The sequence below is a fragment of the Polyodon spathula genome, chromosome 17, assembly GCF_017654505.1.
Source record: "Polyodon spathula isolate WHYD16114869_AA chromosome 17, ASM1765450v1, whole genome shotgun sequence".
Taxonomy (NCBI): Eukaryota; Metazoa; Chordata; class Actinopteri; order Acipenseriformes; family Polyodontidae; genus Polyodon; species Polyodon spathula.
In genome coordinates, this window is record NC_054550.1 from 34,930,905 (window position 1) to 34,952,977 (window position 22,073).

Consider the following 22,073-nt stretch of genomic DNA (forward strand, 5'->3'; position numbering starts at 1 on the left):
CCCCCACACACACCTTTGAGATCCTAATATTCTGCTGCTGTAGAACAAATTATCTTAACATAGGGCAGTGGTGATTCCGAGACAGGGGTAGATACTGCATACTTGCGAGTCTATGTGGCAGTGCAAAGATGAGCCAACTTTACTGTCGAGCAAACAGCATGTAAACCCACCCCACCAAGCAGGATCTCTGCTCTCCTGTGTTAAAATAATGTATTGTACAGCAACAGTGCACCTCTTAAAGGGGAGGTCCCAACTAGCTGTGCATCCTAGATAAATAGATACTTGCACTGGCATGGGGTAGCGATGCCCTTTCTGTTCAAATTCGGGAGCAGGCAGCTCTTGTAATGCAGAGGGCCCATGCATGGGGGAGGGGTCTGCCCCATTAAGAGAGACAGGACTCCTTTTTTGCATGGTTGTATTTTCTTAACAGTTCATAATGTGTTTGTATGTAATTTTATCAGATTTGTGATAAACCTCTGTTTTTAATTGAGAAGGACCAGGACGTATTTGTTTATTCCTGTTTTTAACTGCTGTCTGTTTTAAACCCTGTATATTTATATTTATATGTGTGTGCAGGGTTTTTTTTTGCACTGGCTTGGGCACGAGTTCAGTTCTGAAGTGTTTGTACCCTAATAATGTTTGTACTGTATGTGTATCCAACCAAATCCCTCTTGAAAAACACTTTGAAATAAAGCCAGTATTTATGAAGCTCTCCCAGTCTGTGTGTGCTGTGCGGTTGGGGTTGTTGTTTTTGGGGCTTAGGGGGCGTGGGGGTGTTGGTGTACCCCACAGTGCTCTGTAAACTGAGTGTAATGCGCTGTAACCCAGACCCTCTCCACAGTGCTCTGTGAACTCATTGTAACATGCTGTGCCCCAGACCCTCTCCACAGTGCTCTGTAAACTCACTGTAATGCGCTGTACCCCAGACCCACTCTACAGTGCTCTGTGAACCCCACTGTACCCCAGACACTCTCCACAGAGCTCTGTGGACCTTACTGTACCCCAGAGTCACTCCACAGTGCTCTGCGAACCCCATTGTACCTTACTGGGAACACTTCAGTTTAAGGATCCATTATAGCCTCTTAAGAGTCCAGGGTCCACAAATAAGGACATAAGATATGCTTTAAAATTAAAACAACACAAAGAACAATACATTTAGTTATTATAACTTGGATATGTAATAGCTAGTTCATATATAGATATATATTGTTTATTTTTAATGTTCAATGTTTTACCTGAAAGTGAAGTGGCTGTATTTATTACTGCCGACCACCAGAAGGAGCTATAGCAGATGGAAACGCTGCTAGGCCAATCTTGTGTGCAAATAGGAGGCGGTAGTATTCTATGGTTGTAAAATGTCAACACATTTGACAGGCGTGACACTTAGCAAGATAAAGTACGGGATCTGTGGAGTGCATTTTGTTCAAGACTATTTCTAGAGGTTGTTTCAGAAGCGGGTTGCAATGGCTGAAGGAGAGCTGGAAGCGGCGAGGAGATGTTTGAGAGAGTTTTCAATAGAAGCCCAAGGTGAGTTACAAATAATAATACAAACAAAAACAAAAACAATAGCGTACTTCACTTCCATAGACGATACATTGAATCAGCCCACACCCGTCTCCACTGTAGTGCAACACCATGCGGGTTGCCTTGCACGGGTTGTATTGCAATGGTGATTTGTAGTACAGTACTGAGTCTGTATACAGCCTATAAACGAGCCCGCACATACAGCGCAGTCTCTCGGGCTGTGTTAATGCCAGTGTATGCCTCCCTCTCGTTGCTTGGCAGAGCTCTTCGTGGGTCGCTCCGTACCCTACCTGGAGCAGCCGCCGTCTCCCCTGCACTTCCATCGGGACTGGCTGTGTCCAAACAAACCCTGCATCATCCGCAACGCCATCAGCCACTGGCCAGCGCTGTCCAAGTGGAGCTCCGCCTACCTCAGGTGAGGAACCAAGCATGGGGTCGCGGTGTTACTGGTCAGTGTGTGTGAGTGTGTGTTACTGGTCAGTATGTGTGAGTGTGCTGTTACTGGCCAGTGTGTTTGAGTGTGGTGTTACTGGTCAGTGTGTGTGAGTGTGGTGTGTTTCTGGTCAGTGTGTGAGTGTATGTGTTTCTGGTCAGTGTGTGTGTGAGTGTGCTGTTACTGGCCAGTGTGTTTGAGTGTGGTGTTACTGGTCAGTGTGTGTGAGTGTGGTGTGTTTCTGGTCAGTGTGTGAGTGTATGTGTTTCTGGTCAGTGTGTGTGAGTGTGCTGTTACTGGCCAGTGTGTTTGAGTGTGGTGTTACTAGTCAGTGTGTGTGTTATTGGTCAGTGTGTGTGAGTGTGGTGTGTTTCTGGTCAGTGTGTGTGTGGTGTTACTGGTCAGTGTGTGTGAGCGTGGTGTTACTGGCCAGTGTATATTGCTGCTCTGTGTTTCCGCAGGGCAGCCGTGGGCTCAAAGCCGGTCAGTGTGGCGGTCACTCCTCACGGTTACGCGGACGCTGTGTTCGGGGATCGATTCGTCATGCCTGAGGAGCGGCGCATGCCCTTCGCCTCACTGCTGGACCTGATTGAGAGCCGGGGTGGGGCCGGGGTCAGTGGGCAGAGGGGTGTGTTCTACATGCAGAAGCAGTGCTCCAGTCTGACCGAGGAGCTGCCGGAGCTCACCCGAGATGTGGACACTGAGATACCCTGGATGAGCAAGGCTCTGGGTAATCACGCTGCACTGCAGGGGTGGAAACCAGACTCCCATTGCATAGCAGTGTGATCCATTCCTGGTTTTACTAGGACTTTAACAACACGCACCTGAGCTTGTTACCTGCACACTGTGGCTATTCAGGCTCATTTTATAACCTAGAATGAGTAAACTGCAGTGCTACAGGAGTCTGATTTCCATCTGTAGACAGTGTGTGCAGACAGATCCAGCACTGTGTCAACTAGAGATCACTGTAGACGTAGCGGAGGTCCAGAAGCTAAGAGTGTAGGGTTAGGCCTGAGGGGAGTAACTCTTTGAAAATCAGTCTGTTACTCCAAAAGGGTGCAAGATATGCAGCAGTCTCGTGAAACAAAGCATTAGTCAGAACAGAGGATAAATGCACAGTCACCTCTTTTATTTACTTTCTGTGAATTACCAGAACCAGAGCAGGGTACACACGCACTGACACGCACACATACACACACGACTGTGGGTGAGTACTGCACACGCACGTGACTGACTGTGTGCTGCGTGTGACACACACACCGTGTGTGTGCGTTGCTGCACGTGTGACACACACACTCTGGTGTGACGGTGTGTTGTCACACTGACCGTGTGTCACACGTGCGTGTGCACGCACGTACTGTGACCACACGTGCATGCACACTGTGGCACACACGCATGCACACTGACCACACCGCACGCACACTGACACATGCATGCACACTGGCACACACACATGCACACTGACACGCACACTGGCACACACACGCATGCACACTGGCACACACGCATGCACACTGACACGCACACTGGCACACACACGCATGCACACTGGCACACACACGCATGCACACTGGCACACACACGCGAACACTGGCACACACACTCATGCACACTGGCACACACACGCATGCACACTGACACGCACACTGGCACACACATGCATGCACACTGACACACGCATGCACACTGGCACACACACGCATGCACACTGGCACACACACAGACGCACACTGGCACACACACACACGCACACTGACGCACAGTGGCACACACACGCATGCACACTGGCACACACACGCACACTGGCACACACATGGAGGAGTGTTTACTGAGCTGTTTTTTGTTCGTCTGTTTTCAGGGAAACACCCCGACGCTGTGAACTTCTGGCTGGGAGAAGAAGCTGCTGTCACATCCTGTGAGTTGCTTTACTGATGAATCCAGTCATTGAAAAAGAGTCTAACTGCAGTGCCAGCAATGTTCCCAGTGCTGGAAGAAGAGAACAGCAGTGCCAGCCTCTTGAGTCTGTGTGTCAGTGATGTGATTGAATTGTGTACTTTGCTTGCACAGAGAAACAGAAATCACAAGGCCCCTAAATATAAGCCAGTGCTCTTGTCAGCTTGACTTGGTTTCTTCTAGTTTCAGTTACACTCATGAAGGCACTAGCCCAAAACTTTGCATGCTTCACTTAATCAGAATTAACGCTGGTGTGTTTAATGGCAATGCGTGTGCAAGGAGCGGTTTAAGATGCTCTTTCTCTTTCTCCTTCATTCCCTCAGTACACAAGGACCACTATGAGAACCTGTACTGTGTGATCTCAGGGGAGAAGCACTTCATCCTCCTGCCTCCCTCCGACCGACCCTTCATCCCGTACGGTAAAACCCCTCCCTTCTTCCCCCCGACCCTTCATCTCGTATGATAACACCCCTCCCTCCCTCCCTCCCTCATCCTGTCCCATCCCGTCCCTTCATCCCATACGATAACACCCCTCCCTCCCTCCTTCACCCTGACCCTCCATCCCGTACGATAACACCCCTCCCTCCCTCATCCTGTCCCTTCATCCCGTACAATAACACCCCTCCCTCATCCTGTCCCTTCATCCCATACGATAACACCCCTCCCTCCCTCACTCTGACCGTTCATCCCATACGATAACACCCCTCCCTCCCTCACATCGACCCTTCATCCCATACGATAACATCCCTCCCTCATCCTGTCCCTTCATCCCATACGATAACACCCCTCCCTCCCTCCTTCACCCTGACCCTCCATCCCGTACGATAACACCCCTCCCTCCCTCATCCTGTCCCTTCATCCCGTACAATAACACCCCTCCCTCCCTCATCCTGTCCCTTCATCCCGTACAATAACACCCCTCCCTCATCCTGTCCCTTCATCCAATACAATAACACCCCTCCCTCCCTCCCTCACTCGACCCTTCATCCCGTACAATGACACCCCTCCCTCCCTCATCCTGTCCCTTCATCCCGTACAATAACACCCCTCCCTCATCCTGTCCCTTCATCCCATACGATAACACCCCTCCCTCCCTCACTCTGACCGTTCATCCCATACGATAACACCCCTCCCTCCCTCACATCGACCCTTCATCCCATATGATAACATCCCTCCCTCATCCTGTCCCTTCATCCCATACGATAACGCCCCTCCCTCCCTCCCTCACTCTGACCCTTCATCCCGTACAATGACACCCCTCCCTCCCTCATCCTGTCCCTTCATCCCGTACAATAACACCCCTTCCTCATCCTGTCCCTTCATCCCATACGATAACACCCATCCCTCCCTCCCTCACTCTGACCCTTCATCCCGTACAATGACACCCCTCCCTCCCTCATCCTGTCCCTTCATCCCGTACAATAACACCCCTCCCTCATCCTGTCCCTTCATCCCATAGGATAACACCCCTCCTTCCCTCATCCTGACCCTTCATCCCGTACGATAACACCCCTCCCTCCCTCACACCGACCCTTCATCCCATACGGTAACACCCCTCCCTCCCTCACACCGACCCTGGGATCACTGCACGGGGAACCAGGCTTAGGGTCAAGTCTTGTTTTTCGGTTCTAATTCCATTTCCCATTCCCTTTGAATCAATTCCAATTCCTAAAATGATACAGGCTTTATTTAGCAGGCATATATGCAACTTGTCAAACACAAAGCTATTGGAAGCCAAACCACTATATTACAACAGTGTGCACAGAGGAAAATTCAAACAAATAACAGCACCGTTCTTTGATTGACGGACAGGGTGTGTCTGTGTCTGTGTCTGTGTGTGTCTGTTCCTTCGCATAGAGCTGTACCAGCCGGCCACCTTCATACAGAGGGAGGACGGCTCCTTCGATGTGGTGGATGAGGAGGCTGCGGAGAAGGTAACGAGACCCTTACTCACACTCAGCATGGATGATTTCAATAGCCAGTTCCTCCAATCAGAGGTTAGTCGAGCATAGTGGAGACCAGTCACAATATGAAACATGGAAACATCTGTCTCTCTGACTTGCGTTTGTATCCAGGTGCAGTCTGAGTCTGTATGCCTGTCTAGGAGCTGTCTGTCTGTCTGATCCTGTGTGTGCCAATGTCTAGGAGCTGGCTGTCTGTCTGTCTGATCCTGTGTGTGCATGTCTAGGAACTGTCTGTCTGATCCCGTGTGTGCCGATGTCTAGGTGCCCTGGATCCCAGTGGACCCCTTGAACCCGGATCTGGAGCGTTACCCAGACTATGGGCTGGCCCGGCCGCTGCACTGCACTGTGAGGGCGGGGGAGATGCTGTACCTGCCCTCCCTGTGGTTCCACCATGTCCGCCAGTCTCAGGGCTGCATCGCAGGTACAAGAGCACGCCCCGTGTGTGTGTGTGTGTGTGTGTGTGTGTGTGTGTGTGTGTGTGTGTGTATATATATATATATATATATATATATATATATATATATATATATGTATATATATATATATATATATATATATATATATATATATATACTACTCAGTTTTTGCAGGTGATCAAGATTTTCAATAAAAATGTGTTTCATACTGTGCCATTTATTGAATGGGTGATTGGAAAATAATGCATAACAAAGAGGAGGGTAATAAAGTAATTAATTACACTGTGATAACAATGTAAAGTGCCACACCCTCCAAACAAGGTTTTCTGAATCTTGGAAAGTCATGGACGTGGAAGTGAGGAAGCTGATGTTACCGGTTCTTGTACGTTTGCGGAACAATCCAATTGTCAGATTTTTGGAATCGCTACAGCTGATACTGCGTGTGTGTGTGTTTGTGCGTGCGTGTGTGTGTGTTGCTTTGTACCTGCTGTGACCCCCTGTCTCTCTCGCTCTCTCTCGCTCTCCTCTCATACAGTGAATTACTGGTATGACATGGAGTTCGATGTAAAGTATAACTACTTCCAGCTCCTCGAATCTCTCTCTGCTGTCCTGGGCAAGAACTAGGGGATTGTGGGATACTGGAGGTGTGGCAGTCACATGGTCTAGAGGACTCTTGGAACGCTTTAGCCAGCAGAACAGAAGAGTGCGGGCAACACGCAGGGGTCACGCAGGGGTCAACCCCAGAGCCAGAGAACCCCAGAGAGGAAGGGCATCTCACTAGCAGCAAGGAGGACCTCAGGGCATCTTCATTCGTATTTATTTTTAATAAAAGAGGGACATCTTGTGCCTGCTACTGTATTTCATTCTTTTTTTATGGATTAAGAACGTGTCTGTATCAAGATTTCTTTTGCTGTAGGATTTTTAATAGAACAGAGAATTGTGCATTTCAATAAACTCACTCATGAAAATGTACCATGATCTGTGGTGCCCTGATCTGCAATGAAAGTAGATGCGCCAGCTCTTACTTCAATCAAAAAATCACTCGTCAGCCTGTGCTACATATGAAACTAGAACAGGTCTGCTCCTGAGCTTTATGATGTTTGTAAAATACAGTAAACAAGCAAGCTAATAGATTCTATCAAAGGTTTCCTTCATAGTAGAACACACTGCATGCCCATAGACGGACTTCCACGTTTATATACACCTGGTATTTATGTGTGCAACAGCAGGCTAATGCAATATGGAATGTATTATATGGGGGTGCAGTACCAACAAGGGAAGTTTTCACTGCAGTAAACATATACACTATAACACATAGAAGACTGATATTGATGTGACACAGCCCTGTGTTCTGCCTTTGTATCGGAACTGACCCGCTATTATACTGTTTAATTATTCTTATTAGCTATTTCAAACTGCATAGTTTGCCTGTTACATCGCACCATATACTGTATTTATATAGATAATTTAGAGCTGAAGAAGAACAGTTCGCAGTGCAGGTCATTCTAATGTGACGTGATTGTGTCGTCATTGATTTCACCTGCAGGAACGCGCTCGTGCAGTGGATGTACCTGTCGCGTCCAGGCTGTAGTTAATATAGCGCTGAGCTGCTAATTGTTTCAGTTGATGTGATTATGTTATTAATCACTGTTAATGAGCTGGGTGGCGTGCATTCTAACAGGAACTACAAAATCGAGGTAGAAAAGTTTTCGGGTGAAGTGAAAAAAAAAAAAACTTATCTAGAATAGCCACAAAAAAAATTAAAATTAAAAAAACAAGACACTTGTGTTCGAAGTGTCCAGCCAGTGAGATCTGATCGGCATAAATCACATTTTATAGCTTCTCAACAGTACCGCATGGAAAAGCAGATCTGCATGGATGCAGACAATACTTTGGAAAGTTATTTTGATCAGTCAATTGAAGCTGTAAGTGTTTCCACGCGTTCGTTTGGAGTAGTATTTAACAACAGTGCGTCATAACTTGGTCCAGTTATTTCTGGAAATCATTTTATATCTACTACTGTTGTGTTTTTTTTTGGGGGGGGGACTGTAGTTCAACGGGGTTTTTATTTGAGAGAATGCCTGTGAGGCACACTGCAGCATTGACACAGTGAACCAGCTCCACACACTCCTCCACCCCAGGACACACTGCAGCATTGACACAGTGAACCAGCTCCACACACTCCTCCACCCCAGGACACACTGCAGCATTGACACAGTGAACCAGCTCCACACACTCCTCCACCCCAGGACACACTGCAGCATTGACACAGTGAACCAGCTCCACACACTCCTCCACCCCAGGACACACTGCAGCATTGACACAGTGAACCAGCTCCACACACTCCTCCACCCCAGGACACACTGCAGCATTGACACAGTGAACCAGCTCCACACACTCCTCCACCCCAGGACACACTGCAGCATTGACACAGTGAACCAGCTCCACACACTCCTCCACCCCAGGACACACTGCAGCATTGACACAGTGAACCAGCTCCACACACTCCTCCACCCCAGGACACACTGCAGCATTGACACAGTGAACCAGCTCCACACACTCCTCCACCCCAGGACACACTGCAGCATTGACACAGTGAACCAGCTCCACACACTCCTCCACCCCAGGACACACTGCAGCATTGACACAGTGAACCAGCTCCACACACTCCTCCACCCCAGGACACACTGCAGCATTGACACAGTGAACCAGCTCCACACACTCCTCCACCCCAGGACACACTGCAGCATTGACACAGTGAACCAGCTCCACACACTCCTCCACCCCAGGACACACTGCAGCATTGACACAGTGAACCAGCTCCACACACTCCTCCACCCCAGGACACACTGCAGCATTGACACAGTGAACCAGCTCCACACACTCCTCCACCCCAGGACACACTGCAGCATTGACACAGTGAACCAGCTCCACACACTCCTCCACCCCAGGACACACTGCAGCATTGACACAGTGAACCAGCTCCACACACTCCTCCACCCCAGGACACACTGCAGCATTGACACAGTGAACCAGCTCCACACACTCCTCCACCCCAGGACACACTGCAGCATTGACACAGTGAACCAGCTCCACACACTCCTCCACCCCAGGACACACTGCAGCATTGACACAGTGAACCAGCTCCACACACTCCTCCAGCAGTCTATCACCCACCTCCAGGATCCAACCACTGAGATTCAGCAGCTGTGTTGGATTGCAGTGTTTTGGCAGTGGCTGGCGTTGTTTCTCCCTGCAGTGAGGAGCAATCCCGGCTAGCTGCTCGGAAGTATGCCCATGTGGTCCAGAAGCTCGGCTTCCCGGCCAAATTCCTAGACTTCAAGATTCAGAACATGGTGGGGAGCTGCGACGTCAAGTTCCCGATCCGCCTCGAGGGCCTGGTCCTCACGCACCAGCAGTTCAGCAGGTACCGGGGCGCATTTACATCTTATAGACACCTGGGGGTGCTGTGTGCAAATACATTACTACAGGCATTTATCTACTCGTCTGCTGCACTTGTCTAGCCCGACCTTCGTGAACCAGGTGTCTCTGTGCTCTGTGTAAGTCCCATTACTAGCAAGTTAATGATGGTGAGGAAGACATTAGCCTGAACTTTTTCCTTAAAATATATCATGTCAGTTATATGATTGTATGTAATATAAGATGTGGCATAATAGATGGTTCTAGTCCTGTTCATGATGAGTTGTTAATCTTGAGAGGGGACCCACAGGGACCACATCGTTGCACCTCAGTGTCCCTACTGCTCAGGCACATCAAGAGCCCAGGCGGGGATTAGCCAGGCAGTTTGGACATGGCTCTTCAGGTTGGGTTGGGAAATGGCTTCCTGTTTTCCAGCTACGAGCCGGAGCTGTTCCCAGGGCTGATCTACCGCATGGTGAAGCCGCGCATCGTGCTGCTCATCTTCATGTCGGGGAAGGTGGTGCTGACCGGTGAGCACAGCGCAGCAGGGCAATACAACCCACACCTGATAGAGTGTGGGCTGAGTGGAGTCAGTGGCATGTGTATTTCCCTTTGCAATTCAATTGCTTTGTGTGAAGGTGTACAAACCCAATCACTTTAAAAAGGGTTTTCACTGTTCTAGAATGTGTTATATTTTATGAATGGTTTTCACTGTTCTAGAGTGTGTTATATTTTTGTTCTCTGTAGCATTGAGTGGGTGGGTTGTTGACGTCAACCACTTCAGAAACTCTCCTTGTTTTTCTCCACAGGGGCAAAAGAGCGCTCTGAGATCTACGAAGCCTTTGAGAACATCTACCCCATTCTGAAGGGATTCAAGAAGGTGTGAGTGGCTGGGCGGGCCGCAGCATTCAAACGCTTCTATGAAATGTGTGTATTCTATATGTTTGGAACACTAAACAGAGGTACAGTGAACACTAAGGACTGTGAACACTATGTATTATATAATCTATTATTATTATTAAAATGTATTTAGATTTTTGGTACATGACAGCTCCTCGTTTTCCAAAATGATGTTTTGTTCTTGTAAATGTTCTGCTGGATTGATAGACATGTAATAGCTTGTTCACATTTTGATATCATTTTTGTGAATATTTAGGTTATCTAGTTAAGCCGCTCCAACCCACTGAGCAAGTGATCTAGTGCCCAAGGTTCTAACCACTAAGGGCGCTATTGTACAATGCTGCAACACACATTGTATATGTTTGGTAAGACAAATCATACCATACACACTTTCTCAGCAAATACTAAGAACTATATGAAGCAATGAACATGTTTTCTATTTCCTTAAATGTGTGTTTAATATAGCAATAACAAGCGCTAACAGTGTATAAACGATGACACACACTAACTTGCTTACTCTGTTTATTCAAAATAATTCCAGGGATAAATACAGAAACATACTATATCACTTTTAAACATTAAACTGCTGCTTTCAGCTCTCTGAAGCTTTTTCATGGTACTGCATCTGTCCTTGATCATACCGACAGTCCTTCCTCTAAAGAAGGGGTCTCCAACCCTGGTCCGTAGGACCGCTGTAACTCCTGGTTTTTGTTCCAACTGTACCCTAAATTGCTTAATTGGACTAGTTAAGTGTTTATTAGAAGCTTAACTGGTCCAATTAACTCGTTAAGGTACAGTTGGAACAAAAACCAGGGCAGGATTGGAGGCCCCTGCTCTAAACGGGTATCTCTCCATGATGATCTTCCCTTTTAAGCTTGATGAAGATGCAAGGCTTTAGCTTTCATTTCTTATCCAATGCTGCCATCTTGTGGACATTTAGTAGAATTGCTGTTTCAAGTATACTCAGTGGAACCGTTGAGTCTTGCGCCTTCAACAGTCTGATTCGATACAACAAGCTACACCCGACTCCTGATTGGCGCAACTAGCGAATGAAACCGAGAAACACAAAACCTAAGTTGCATAAACCCCATGGCTTGTCCCCGCACCGGTTTAAAAATACAAGCTGTTGCGTACAGATGACCCCGTCACTATTTTACATGTATTACAGTTTCAGTTTTGTGGTGAGCTAATATTTGAACGCAGGCAGTTTCGAAATAACCAAAGAAAACAAAACAACGACATTAATTGAAATGATCCCGGTAATTAGTTCTTAGTGTTTCTTGAGGGCTTTAAATTGTCATGTGATCAGGGTGGTGGAGGAGGGGCTTCGTGGAACGCGGCTTCATTGTGACGCAATTAGAAGCTGCGCACGCAGGTCAGGTTTACAAACCCCCTCACGTGGCCGCGTTGACAAAAACAAAGTCCGCTCCCCTGTCACGTGACGGGCAGCGCCGCCGCAGAAGGAGCGGAAGCGTCCTGTTCGTTTATTTTTATAAGAGCAATAATCCAGAAATCATCGCCGAGGCAGTGACGTGACCGCGGGTTCCAGCACCCGGAGAGGTGAGCCCGCAGGCCGGCCGCCGGGAGGACTGGAGAGGCGCTGCTATGGCTTCCCCCGCGGGCAGCGGGAAGGGGGTACCGGCGGGACTGACCCGAGCCCGGCCCCCGCTGCACTCTGCAGCCGCAGCCGCCTCCCCGAGGGCTCTGCTGGCGGCGGAGTCGGTGGACGATGCGGAGGGGCTGTACGTAGCCGTGGAGCGGTGTCCCCTCTGCAACACAGCCCGCCGAAGACTCACCTGCGCCCGCTGCATTCAGGCCGGGGACTTCGTGTACTTTGACGGGAGGGACCCCGAGAGGTAAGTTGTCTGGTTTTGAGTTAAATTGCAATAAATACTTGGACTGTATGCTTGTGTTGTCATGGTGTTGTTACTGCGACTGTTAATATGCATGCATGTGTCGGGTTACGCGAGGAAGCTGCGCACGTTTGATTAGTCATGATTACGCAAGTCAAGCGCGTAGCCCCGGCTGGTTTTTATTCTGTGTTATTATACTGGGTAACACAATGTTACAACAGCGCAGCGCTGCTAGTTCCACATTTAATTATATATATATATATATATATATATATATATATATATATATATATATATCTATATATATATATATGTGTGTGTGTGTGTGTTTCTTCTTTTTCAGTTACACAGTTGTTATAATCGTGTTAGTGCTGTTTAGGGTTCACACCCCCTGATTTACAAAAAACCGGGACACCAGAGTCATTTCGTACTAAAAAATCAATCATATACTTTGATGCTATAGTGTGCCTTACAGATTTCCCAGTACAGCTGCCTCGAAAAGAGAACAATCCAGGCAAAACCAGTACGGGTGGCAACCCTAGTGCTGTTGTCAAATCCCGAAAACTTCCTGTGTCGCATACATGGACACGACAAAGCTGTGTGCACAAACCGGCTGGAGGTGCGATATTCATTTGAGACACGGGCAGGAGTGTAACCCCGCTCCCAGACCCCGCAATTCAGCGTTATAATCTCCGGCAGGTTCACAGAGCAGTCTAGCATCGAAAGCATTTGGGGACTGGTAATTATTTTTTTTACACCATGGTTGACTCCATGTTCCGACCAGCACCGCGACACAAGCTTGTCGTGCAGACAGACTGGAGCGCTTTCTTACAGCAGAGAGAGGTGACTCGGGGCATGGAATGGGTTACCCAGCCATGCCGTTGATGCTGAAACATTGTGATCCTTACAGAACCAATTAGACAAGGTTCGAGATCAGTCAGCTCTTGGGAACAGTATGAGAATTGATGGGTGGACTGGCCTCCTCTGATCTGTATTTCTTCTCTGTGTATGTAGTGGAGGTGCCTCTATCTTCAGAACTGTTCAGACCTCTTTGTAATGAAGTTTGGAGGTGTGGCCGCTTCTCATCGCAAGGCGCATTCACATTTAGTTGCAGTGACTCTGTGCTCTGATATCCGGGCTGCACAGGGGTGGAAAGAAGACTCTGATTGCATAGCCATTCCTGGTTTTACAATGAGCTGAATAAGGACACACCAGAGCCTGTCATCAGACCGAGCTGCTAAAGCAGAGACTGGATGCTGTCATGAACAATACTGTATAACCCTCTCTGTGATCACAATAAGATCTTTAGCTAGCTGCCTGGAGGAAGGGCGGTCCGTGTAGCCACGGACTCCCAGAGGTTTCATTTCCCCTTGGTTTTCTTTGTTTTTCCTCTCCTGAGTGCTAACGGACCACGCTGGCACCGATGCGAGCGAGCATAGGCATGCCTTTTCACCTCCTTGAATTTCTTCAGTTCTTATACACTGTGGTTAATGAAGCTGGTAGTAAAACCTGGAATGGGTGAAAGTGCTCTGCAGTGGGAGTCTTATTTCCATCCTTGATGTATCATGAAGCTTCTCTCTCCTCTTCTTTAAGGTATGTGGATAAAACTGAGAGGCTGAAGCTGCTGAAGATGGAGAAGGAAGAGCTGCAGCAAAGGTACGCATTCACTTCATTTGAAACTGCTGAATTATCAGACTAATACAAGGTGATGCTGTGGACAGGGAGCGGGAGGTCAGATTGCTGTCTGGAACTCGTTTCTATCAGTGCTGGGACCAGCGTGGGGGTTTCATGTTCCAATGTTCTTTTAATGTCAGGAATGGAAACAGACTCCTGTTGCACAGCGGTTTCACCCATTCCAGAGTTTACAACCAGCTTGATTAGCCCCAGTGTACAGGTTGCTGGAAAACAAAATGTTATAATTCAAACCATATTACAGTAACAAAAAATCTGAAGTAAAACAAACCTGGGACCCCCTGAAATGACCTGAAGAACAAAGGATGGAAATACAGTAGAATGTGTTTGGTTTCCTTTGCACGATATCCTTTTTGATGCAAACTCTGCTTTATGAATGAATACGAACGCCGTAATTTTAGCAAGCACATACATTTCAAGCAGTTTGTTTGAATGTGTGTCCCAGCTCTAGTGTATATTCTCAGTAGCTGAAGTAGAAGTGGGTGCCCTTTGATTTGTAGTGGATGGGGGTCACGAGGAGGATAAAAGGACACAGCTCTTGAAGGGCTGTTTATAACACGCATGGCTAATCCTGCATGAGAAGGCAGATTTTAGTGTGAACAAACGTGAACAGATTCATTTAGAAACTTGTAGCACCAATTAAGGCATCAGAGAAACTGCTGCTTTCAGTACCTTGACATCGTGTTTCACAGCCTTGTTTCAACACATTCGGGCCAACGTGGGGAAGATGTGTTTATAAATGAGCCAACTATTGCTGTGCCCTGGGATTCCCTATGTTTGTGTTTGTGTCTGTTTTACTGTGTGTGTCCCTATAATTTTATGTTGTGGCTGGCCTGTGTTGCTTCTCCTTCCTTACTGTCTGTCTTCTCCTCACAGAGTTATAAAAGCAATGGATGGGAAGTTTAAAGTTGACCAGTTGGTAAGTTATCATCTTCAAGCATTTCCTTGTTAAGAAAAAAAGTAAATAAATCTAAATATTTGAACTGTTTTATGTGGGAACGTGCCTGGAAGGAGGTTAATAAAATGCACACACACACTTTGCAGAAATAGAGCATGCCCTCTTTTATAAATCTATTTCCTTTTCTTTCTCTCCCTTTTTTGCAGAAGTGGAAGGTCATGTCCTGTAGAATGAGGAGTGAGCAGCTGAGAGAGGCCATTTGCAGTGGAAATGAAGAAGCGAAATGCAGTAAGTGGCCTGGGGAGCTATGAGTGATTGTGTGGACAGGGTAAGCCTTTGGATCAATCCATCCCCCATTTCCCCTCTCTCTCGCGCTCTCTCTCCAGACAGGGAACTGCTCGCCCGCTCTCAGGACGATGCCCAGCGATTGGCTCGGCGCGCTCAGCGGCACCAGGAGAAGAAGGAGAAGATCGAGCGGCACAACCGGCGACTGGGTGAGCTGGTGGAGAAGCGCGGGCGAGAGGTGCAGGCCCGCCTGGCTCAACTGGCAACGGTGCGGTGCGAACACACCCTGGAGCTCACCGCACACATCTTCAACACCCAGGAGGACAAGCAGGGCACCAGGTGAGAGTGACAGTGAGAGGGCAGGGAGACGGGGAGCTCACTGCACACATCTTCAACACCCAGGAGGACAAGCAGGGCACCAGGTGAGAGTGACAGTGAGAGGGCAGGGAGACGGGGAGCTCACTGCACACATCTTCAACACCCAGGAGGACAAGCAGGGCACCAGGTGGGAGTGAGAGGGCAGGGGGAGTCTGAATCTGAATCCTCTGATCCTGGTCTGAATTAGAAAGTGATTGTGCTGGGCTTGATCCCATGTAGTTTATTTATTTTTTTATGATCTATGAAACCAGACGATTGTCTGTGAAACCACGGCTGTAAATTTAACAGCCCTTCCCCCCGTGCAGGGACCCTGCGGACCTGGCTGCGGAGAGTGACCTAGCGCTGACCTCCAGCACAGTCAGCGAGCTCGCCGAGGCGCGGCGCACCACATACCTGTCCGGACGATGGATCTGGGATGACCAGAACGGAGAGACCAGCATCAGCATAACTGGGCCTGAGACCTCCCTACCCAGCAACGGGGACTACTCTGCATACTACACCTGGGTGAAGGAGAAGAGGAGCAGCCAGGGGCCAGGTAACATCCCTACGAGTGTGTGTTACACTCTGGACTGTATTTTGAAAGCGTTTACTCTAGTCCTTAATGCCTGTTTTTTTTTTGGAAGAGGCAAAATGCCTGTTACTATAGAATTCAGGCAGAATTGACTTCGTCTGATTTCCTTTCAGAAATGGATTTCATCAACCCCGCTCACACCATCAGCGCTGCCCTGTGCTACGCGACTCAGCTCGTCAACATCCTGTCACACATACTGGATGTCAACCTGCCCAAGAAGCTATGCAACAGGCAAGTCCCTCCGCAGCGAGAGTGCTGTCACTGTCTGGGGGTGCCGGTGCCTGTCCCTCTCTTTTACATTTAACACAAGTTTGCTTGTTTAGGAATTTACTCCAAGCATGAGGATCTGAGAGGTGTAAGGTGATGCCTGTCCATCTGTATAACCTTATCTCACATTTTCATGGTGATCAGTGTCATAAAATAGTAGATGACTCGGAGTCTGTATTAATATTTGAATTTGACAAAGGTGACAAATCCAGTCACGCTGTGTGTTAGCCTTTGACAATACAAGGATTATTGGGGTTGATTTTTTCATTTATATATTTTTTCACATTGATGATGCTGAATCCTTTAAGAGCCGGCCTGATGCATGTTCTGAAGTCAGTGGTCTGTTAAGAGCCAGCCCTGCGTGGATGTGGCTAATGGCCACTGTGTTCTCTCGGGACACGTGCTGTGGTTCTTATCCTGGGGGTTCCAGTTACTAACATGTCTGTTCTTGCTGCTTGTTTCTGCAGTGAGTTCTGTGGGGAGAATCTGAGCCGATACAGGTTTACCCGGTCAGTCAGCAAGCTCAACACCAACATACTGCATCTCTGCTTCTCCCAGGTACTGAGCACGCTCTCAGCCAGCAAAGCATTGGCTTCTGCTATACTATTTAATTATGAATTGTATATTATAAAAAATATAGGGTGCTGTGCAAGATGCATGCTGATCAGAAAGTCTGCTTGTGGCAAAGCCACTGGTGGGTAGCACTGCTCTCGGAGTGGTTTGTTAGTGTGCATTGTACAGCACCCTATGATATTCTTTCTATCTGTATCTTTTAAAATATAACCAGACCTTGCAAAATGCATTATTTTATACCCTTTATAATAATCCCCATCTTAACATAGCAATGGTAATGAATGTGTTTCCCGTGACAGCATGTGGACCCAGAGCTGCTTCACCCTCTGCACACGCTGCGGAACATCATGTTCCTGGTGAGCCCTGACAACAAGAACCTGGGCAGGTGAGAGGGGTGGGGAGGTGAGGGAAGGGGATGGGCGGGGCCAGCATGTGTGGAATTCAAACACACAAGATAAATGCATTCATCTTAATAACAGTTATTAGGATCAGTTCTCTAGTGAGAAAGCCTGCTTCAAGTGTCTGTGCGAGTTTCGCTGACAAATCTGCGGATACCACTTTTAACCACCAGGTGTCGCGTTACAGAGCTTGCATTAGAAGAAAGAGGCACATGAAAACCACAGCTGCAGCCTGATATTAAATAGCTGTTTATATATAAAATAAATAAATAAACAAGTGTGTGTGTCACCCAGATTAACAGTTTTGGTTATTATACCAGAGTCCTGCTTTGAATTACAATTCAAGTTGGTGCTTTGAGCAATACCCAATCAAGCCAAACATAAACGCATAATGATGTACAAGTGTGTGCTTGTGTTGCCTGTGAAACAGATGTGTGAATGCAAGTTTATTAAATGTTTACAGATTTTTTTAAATGTACTGGTTTAATTTAAGGTTGTAGATTTTAAAAAAAAGCAATAAAAACCCTGCTATTTTAAATTACGTCTAAAATAAATAGTCATTCTGCTGTCCGGTACTGGGAGGCTCACCCTGCTCTCTCTGCAGGACCGGCCCCTTTGATATCAGCGCCGACCTGGAGGACTCGATGGAGCTGGTGGAGCCGGAGGCCGCGGGGCCGGCAGAGGAGAGCGGGGAGGAGATGGTGACAGATGAGGAGACGGACCTGGGGACAGACTGGGAGACAGTACCCAGCCCACGTTTCTGTGACATCCCCTCACAACCCATGGAGCTGTCCCAGAGCATGGCCATGCAGGCCTCCCAGCCCATTGGCAGCAGCTCCGCCGGGGGCATGATCTCCTCTGCAGCTGCCTCCGTCACCTCCTGGTTCAAGGCATACACGGGCCAGCGCTGACATTAGAGCAACACAATATCAGAGACAGGGGCCAGCGCTGACATCACAGCAACACTATCAGAGACAGGGGCCAGCGCTGACATCACAGCAACACAATATCAGAGACACAGGCCAGCACTGACATGACAAGGACTCTGCTGCACTAGGATTAGTAATGTGGGGTAGTGTTGACTTCACAGCCACCTGCAGTGGTCAGTGCAACATTCTGTGGTTCAGGACATGGTCACTCCTCTCCCTGGTTACATGCACTTCTCCAGGCCCTTTTGTTTTTTGTAATCTTTTATGGCAACATTGAGCAATACGTGTACTGTAGCTACAGCCTATTTAAAGTTTAAGGGTGCTGTCTCATTTTATTATGTGCACTACTGGGAAAACAATGCAGTAGTGAAGAGTTGAACCAAATCCTGGACTGTTTGAGGTCTCTCAAGTTGCAGTGAAACGCACTATACCGTGACAGAAAAGCGCTATGGTGACACACACAACAGTGCTGAACTGCAGTGCTCCTACAGAGAGCCATTTCCAAACCCTGGAACTGTTCATATCAGCTTTCCTGCAGCAGGACTCGCCTCGTTCTGTTCCCGAGTGCTCGCCCGTCCCTTTAAAAAAATCAGTTACTAATGCAAATCAACTTTAAGCTGTCCAGTACAGTGGTGTTGATAACATTTTATTATCATTGTTGTTGTAAATGGTCTGGCAGCAAGTGCATGGGGTCATTGGATCTACATATAAGAACTGAGCTGAGTGGAGAGGGCACGAACCCAAGTATGCCTGCTTTCAAAACACTGTTAAACCTACACTGAAACCAAACTGAGTATGGCACTGTTGCATCTGTAACAAAGGGGCTGCATTGTTGACCACAGCTGTTGGTATGCGAAGATGGGGATGAATGTTAAGGTTTCCTGTACATTTGCAAATAACTAAACAAAAACAACTACCAAAAAAAAAAAAAAAAAAAAAAAAAAAAAAAAAAAAAAAAGGCATGAGTGAATGTGTAGCAAAACCTTTTGGCACACTTTATAATGACTTTTCTTGTCACTAAAGCTATTATACAAGTATTTTTAGTAGTGGCTAGGTACTTGAGGTCTGTGTTGTATAACTTCCCTTGCACATGTGTGAACACAGGGGTAGGGATGTGCCAGTTCTTCAGAGAGCTCCTTCAGGTTGTGTAGTTCAAGCTCACTGCCAATTAATAAAAAGTGAAACAGCTGTTAAAAGCAAACAGATTTTTCTGAACTGTCTGCTCGCTCTCTTTCTCTCCCCCTACCTTTGTTCTCATTCATCATAACTCCATCCACCTCTACTAGACAAATGTTAATGCAAGCTAGAGCATGTTGATTAACTATGATCGCATTACTATTGTAAAGTAAAAGATGTATATCCTTGTTTTTTTTAAAAATCCCTCTGGTTCTGCTAAGAGTTCTCTGTACATCATTGTTAAAATGGCTTGTTCTCTAATTCAATTTTATTTCCTAGTGTTAAATGACATAAGCTGTGAACATTCAGGAAGATGTGCATTAATTTATTTTAATACAGTACAGTTACAGACAGTTATATGAACCATACAACACTATACTGTGCTGTAAATACCACACACAGAGGACTGAAGAGCACATTCTGTGTGAGAATGGTACACGGTTGTCACATACCAGCAATCGTGTACCGACACATACACACGCGGGACACCTCTCTGACCTCTCAATTATCAGTGTGCGTATGAGTGTTTACAATCCCAAACACGTCACACCCCCAGCGTCAGGCTGCTGCGTCACCCCGTGCAACAGACAGGGGAATTACTGTGAAAAGGCATTTGGCAGGTGGAGACAAGAACTGATGGACTGCTGCACCGCTGGCAGTGGGGGAAAAAGGCTTCTATAACTGATGCCTGTAAGTGTTACTGCATGAACTGGTCAACGTGGCGATCGCTCCTGGAGAGAGCTGCACTGCACAGACCATTACAAGCACCAGGCTGCTGCACTGCCCCAGAGATAACACCTCTCAATACATTTCAATGGAGAGTAGCTCAAGAGGGTTAAACATATAAATCAAATCAAGTGATTTGTGTAAATTGCTACAGTAACTGATTTAACAAACCCCTCCCACCCCAAAAAAAAGGAATTAGTCACACATTTTAAAGTAAAAGTAGGGCTTAAGACTGGTTTTGAAAATAAAAAGTTAAGCTCAAGCTACACCCTGTGTAAACTCACGTGCTACATTATGAAAGTGTTCAATATAAACCTATTAACCCTATTCTACCCTCCCTCTCCCTGCCCCCTCACTGACAAGCTGGCAGAGAAGGTGATGAACACAGTGGTTAACAAATGATGAAGAGCAGTAGCAGAATGGCAGCTGTCGCCATTTCATTGTTACACATTGCCACTGTATTAGAAACAGCTCTTATGTAATTGATACTTTGCCATAAAAGCCTGATTTTAAACCTCTCTTAAGCTGGTATGTTGCGTTCTTTTCTAGGTTTGTTTAAATGTATAACACATGCTTCCTGTAGTGTAGGGACTGACTCCAGCATGCAAGCTGAACAAAACTGCTCGAAGACAGCTTTCTGTACCCTGTGCCTGTCTGCAGTGCAGCAGAAATAAAGACATGCCCAGTTACTGCACAAAAAACTAAAAGAGCACAAAACAATCCTATTGATCTGAATAAGAACGGTATGGGCAGTGTAAACCATGGTCCTCAAGAGGTAGCCTTCACGCATGCATGGAGAGAAGTAAACCAGTACGGCCTACAGCACAGTATGCACAATCATTTGAAATAAAAATAAAATAAAATGTAAAGCATTCTGAAAAGCACACCCTGATAACGTTTCCACTATAACCTCCCATTAGTAGAAAACACTTATTCATTGTGTAAAGTGTAGTTTAACTGTACTGAGAAAAGGAGAGTGTATAGTGCATTATAAAAGTATATAAATGAAACAAAACCTTTTTTTACTTGCAAAGTTCTGGTGCAAGCAAACCTCTCCTCCCAGGCAATACAGTTCTCACACCGTGAAACTCCCAGCTCAACAACAAAACCTCCCACAGGCAAAGCAAAGGCTCCAGATCCACAGACAATAGCTGACAAGGCATAAGAATGCACACTTTATTGAAGTAAAACACGCCCTCGCAGGCAAAACAAGTATTTTCTCAATGTGTCATTATACAATAATGCTTTTAAAATCCATCTGCTTGCTTTATTTCTTTGTGTTTTTCTTCCTTTGTTCAAGGCCCAAATAAAATTGTCCATAATAATAACCTCCCCCCCCCCCCAATAGAATGGACACATTTTGCTTCATTAACTCAAATGAAAGCTGCTGAATAATGTTACACTAACATATTGAATTACACACCACTTTGTAGTTTTCCATTCTAGGTGATGCAAAACTTTTGGCCATAGCGCTCATATACACACACACACACACACACCATACATATACAGCTATGGCCAAAAGTTTAGCATCACCTAGAATTTAGGACCGAGACCATTAAATGAAAAAGTATATGGACAACTACAAAGCGGTCTGTAATTCTAATTCAATATGTTAACGTAACATTATTCAGCAGCTTTCATTTGACTTTATGAAGCAAAATGTGTTAATTCTATAGGGGGTGCAAAACATTTGAACATAGCTGTATCCATGTGT

The 22,073-nt window shown here is 46.8% G+C and overlaps 3 protein-coding genes across 4 annotated transcripts; all 3 read left to right on the top strand.

The window, feature by feature from the left end:
* Window positions 1-1,340: 1,340 nt before the first annotated feature.
* Window positions 1,341-7,262, top strand: jmjd7 (jumonji domain containing 7). Of its 2 annotated transcripts, none has more exons than XM_041275715.1 (8): window positions 1,341-1,527; window positions 1,786-1,939; window positions 2,419-2,687; window positions 3,816-3,872; window positions 4,234-4,329; window positions 5,768-5,907; window positions 6,136-6,295; window positions 6,826-7,262. In XM_041275715.1, exons 1-8 carry the CDS (start codon window positions 1,464-1,466, stop codon window positions 6,912-6,914), a joined length of 1,029 nt encoding a protein of 342 aa, XP_041131649.1. In that variant the 5' UTR covers window positions 1,341-1,463; the 3' UTR covers window positions 6,915-7,262. The 2 variants fall into 2 exon arrangements, with proteins under 2 accessions (XP_041131649.1, XP_041131650.1); XM_041275716.1 differs by having other exon boundaries at window positions 5,768-5,844.
* Window positions 7,263-7,924: 662 nt separating this feature from the next.
* LOC121329701 (TATA box-binding protein-like 2) lies at window positions 7,925-11,325 on the top strand. Its single transcript, XM_041275400.1, has 4 exons — window positions 7,925-8,003; window positions 9,495-9,717; window positions 10,146-10,240; window positions 10,520-11,325. The coding sequence occupies exons 1-4, from the start codon at window positions 7,925-7,927 to the stop codon at window positions 10,594-10,596; spliced, it is 474 nt and encodes a 157-aa protein (XP_041131334.1). The 3' UTR covers window positions 10,597-11,325.
* A 445-nt stretch (window positions 11,326-11,770) lies between these two features.
* On the top strand, window positions 11,771-21,698 carry LOC121329825 (beclin 1-associated autophagy-related key regulator-like). The gene is made up of 10 exons (XM_041275704.1): window positions 11,771-12,466; window positions 14,057-14,119; window positions 15,032-15,074; window positions 15,260-15,341; window positions 15,440-15,677; window positions 16,022-16,251; window positions 16,401-16,518; window positions 17,022-17,112; window positions 17,427-17,512; window positions 18,130-21,698. Exons 1-10 carry the CDS (start codon window positions 12,216-12,218, stop codon window positions 18,434-18,436), a joined length of 1,509 nt encoding a protein of 502 aa, XP_041131638.1. The 5' UTR covers window positions 11,771-12,215; the 3' UTR covers window positions 18,437-21,698.
* The last annotated feature ends 375 nt before the right edge of the window (window positions 21,699-22,073 follow it).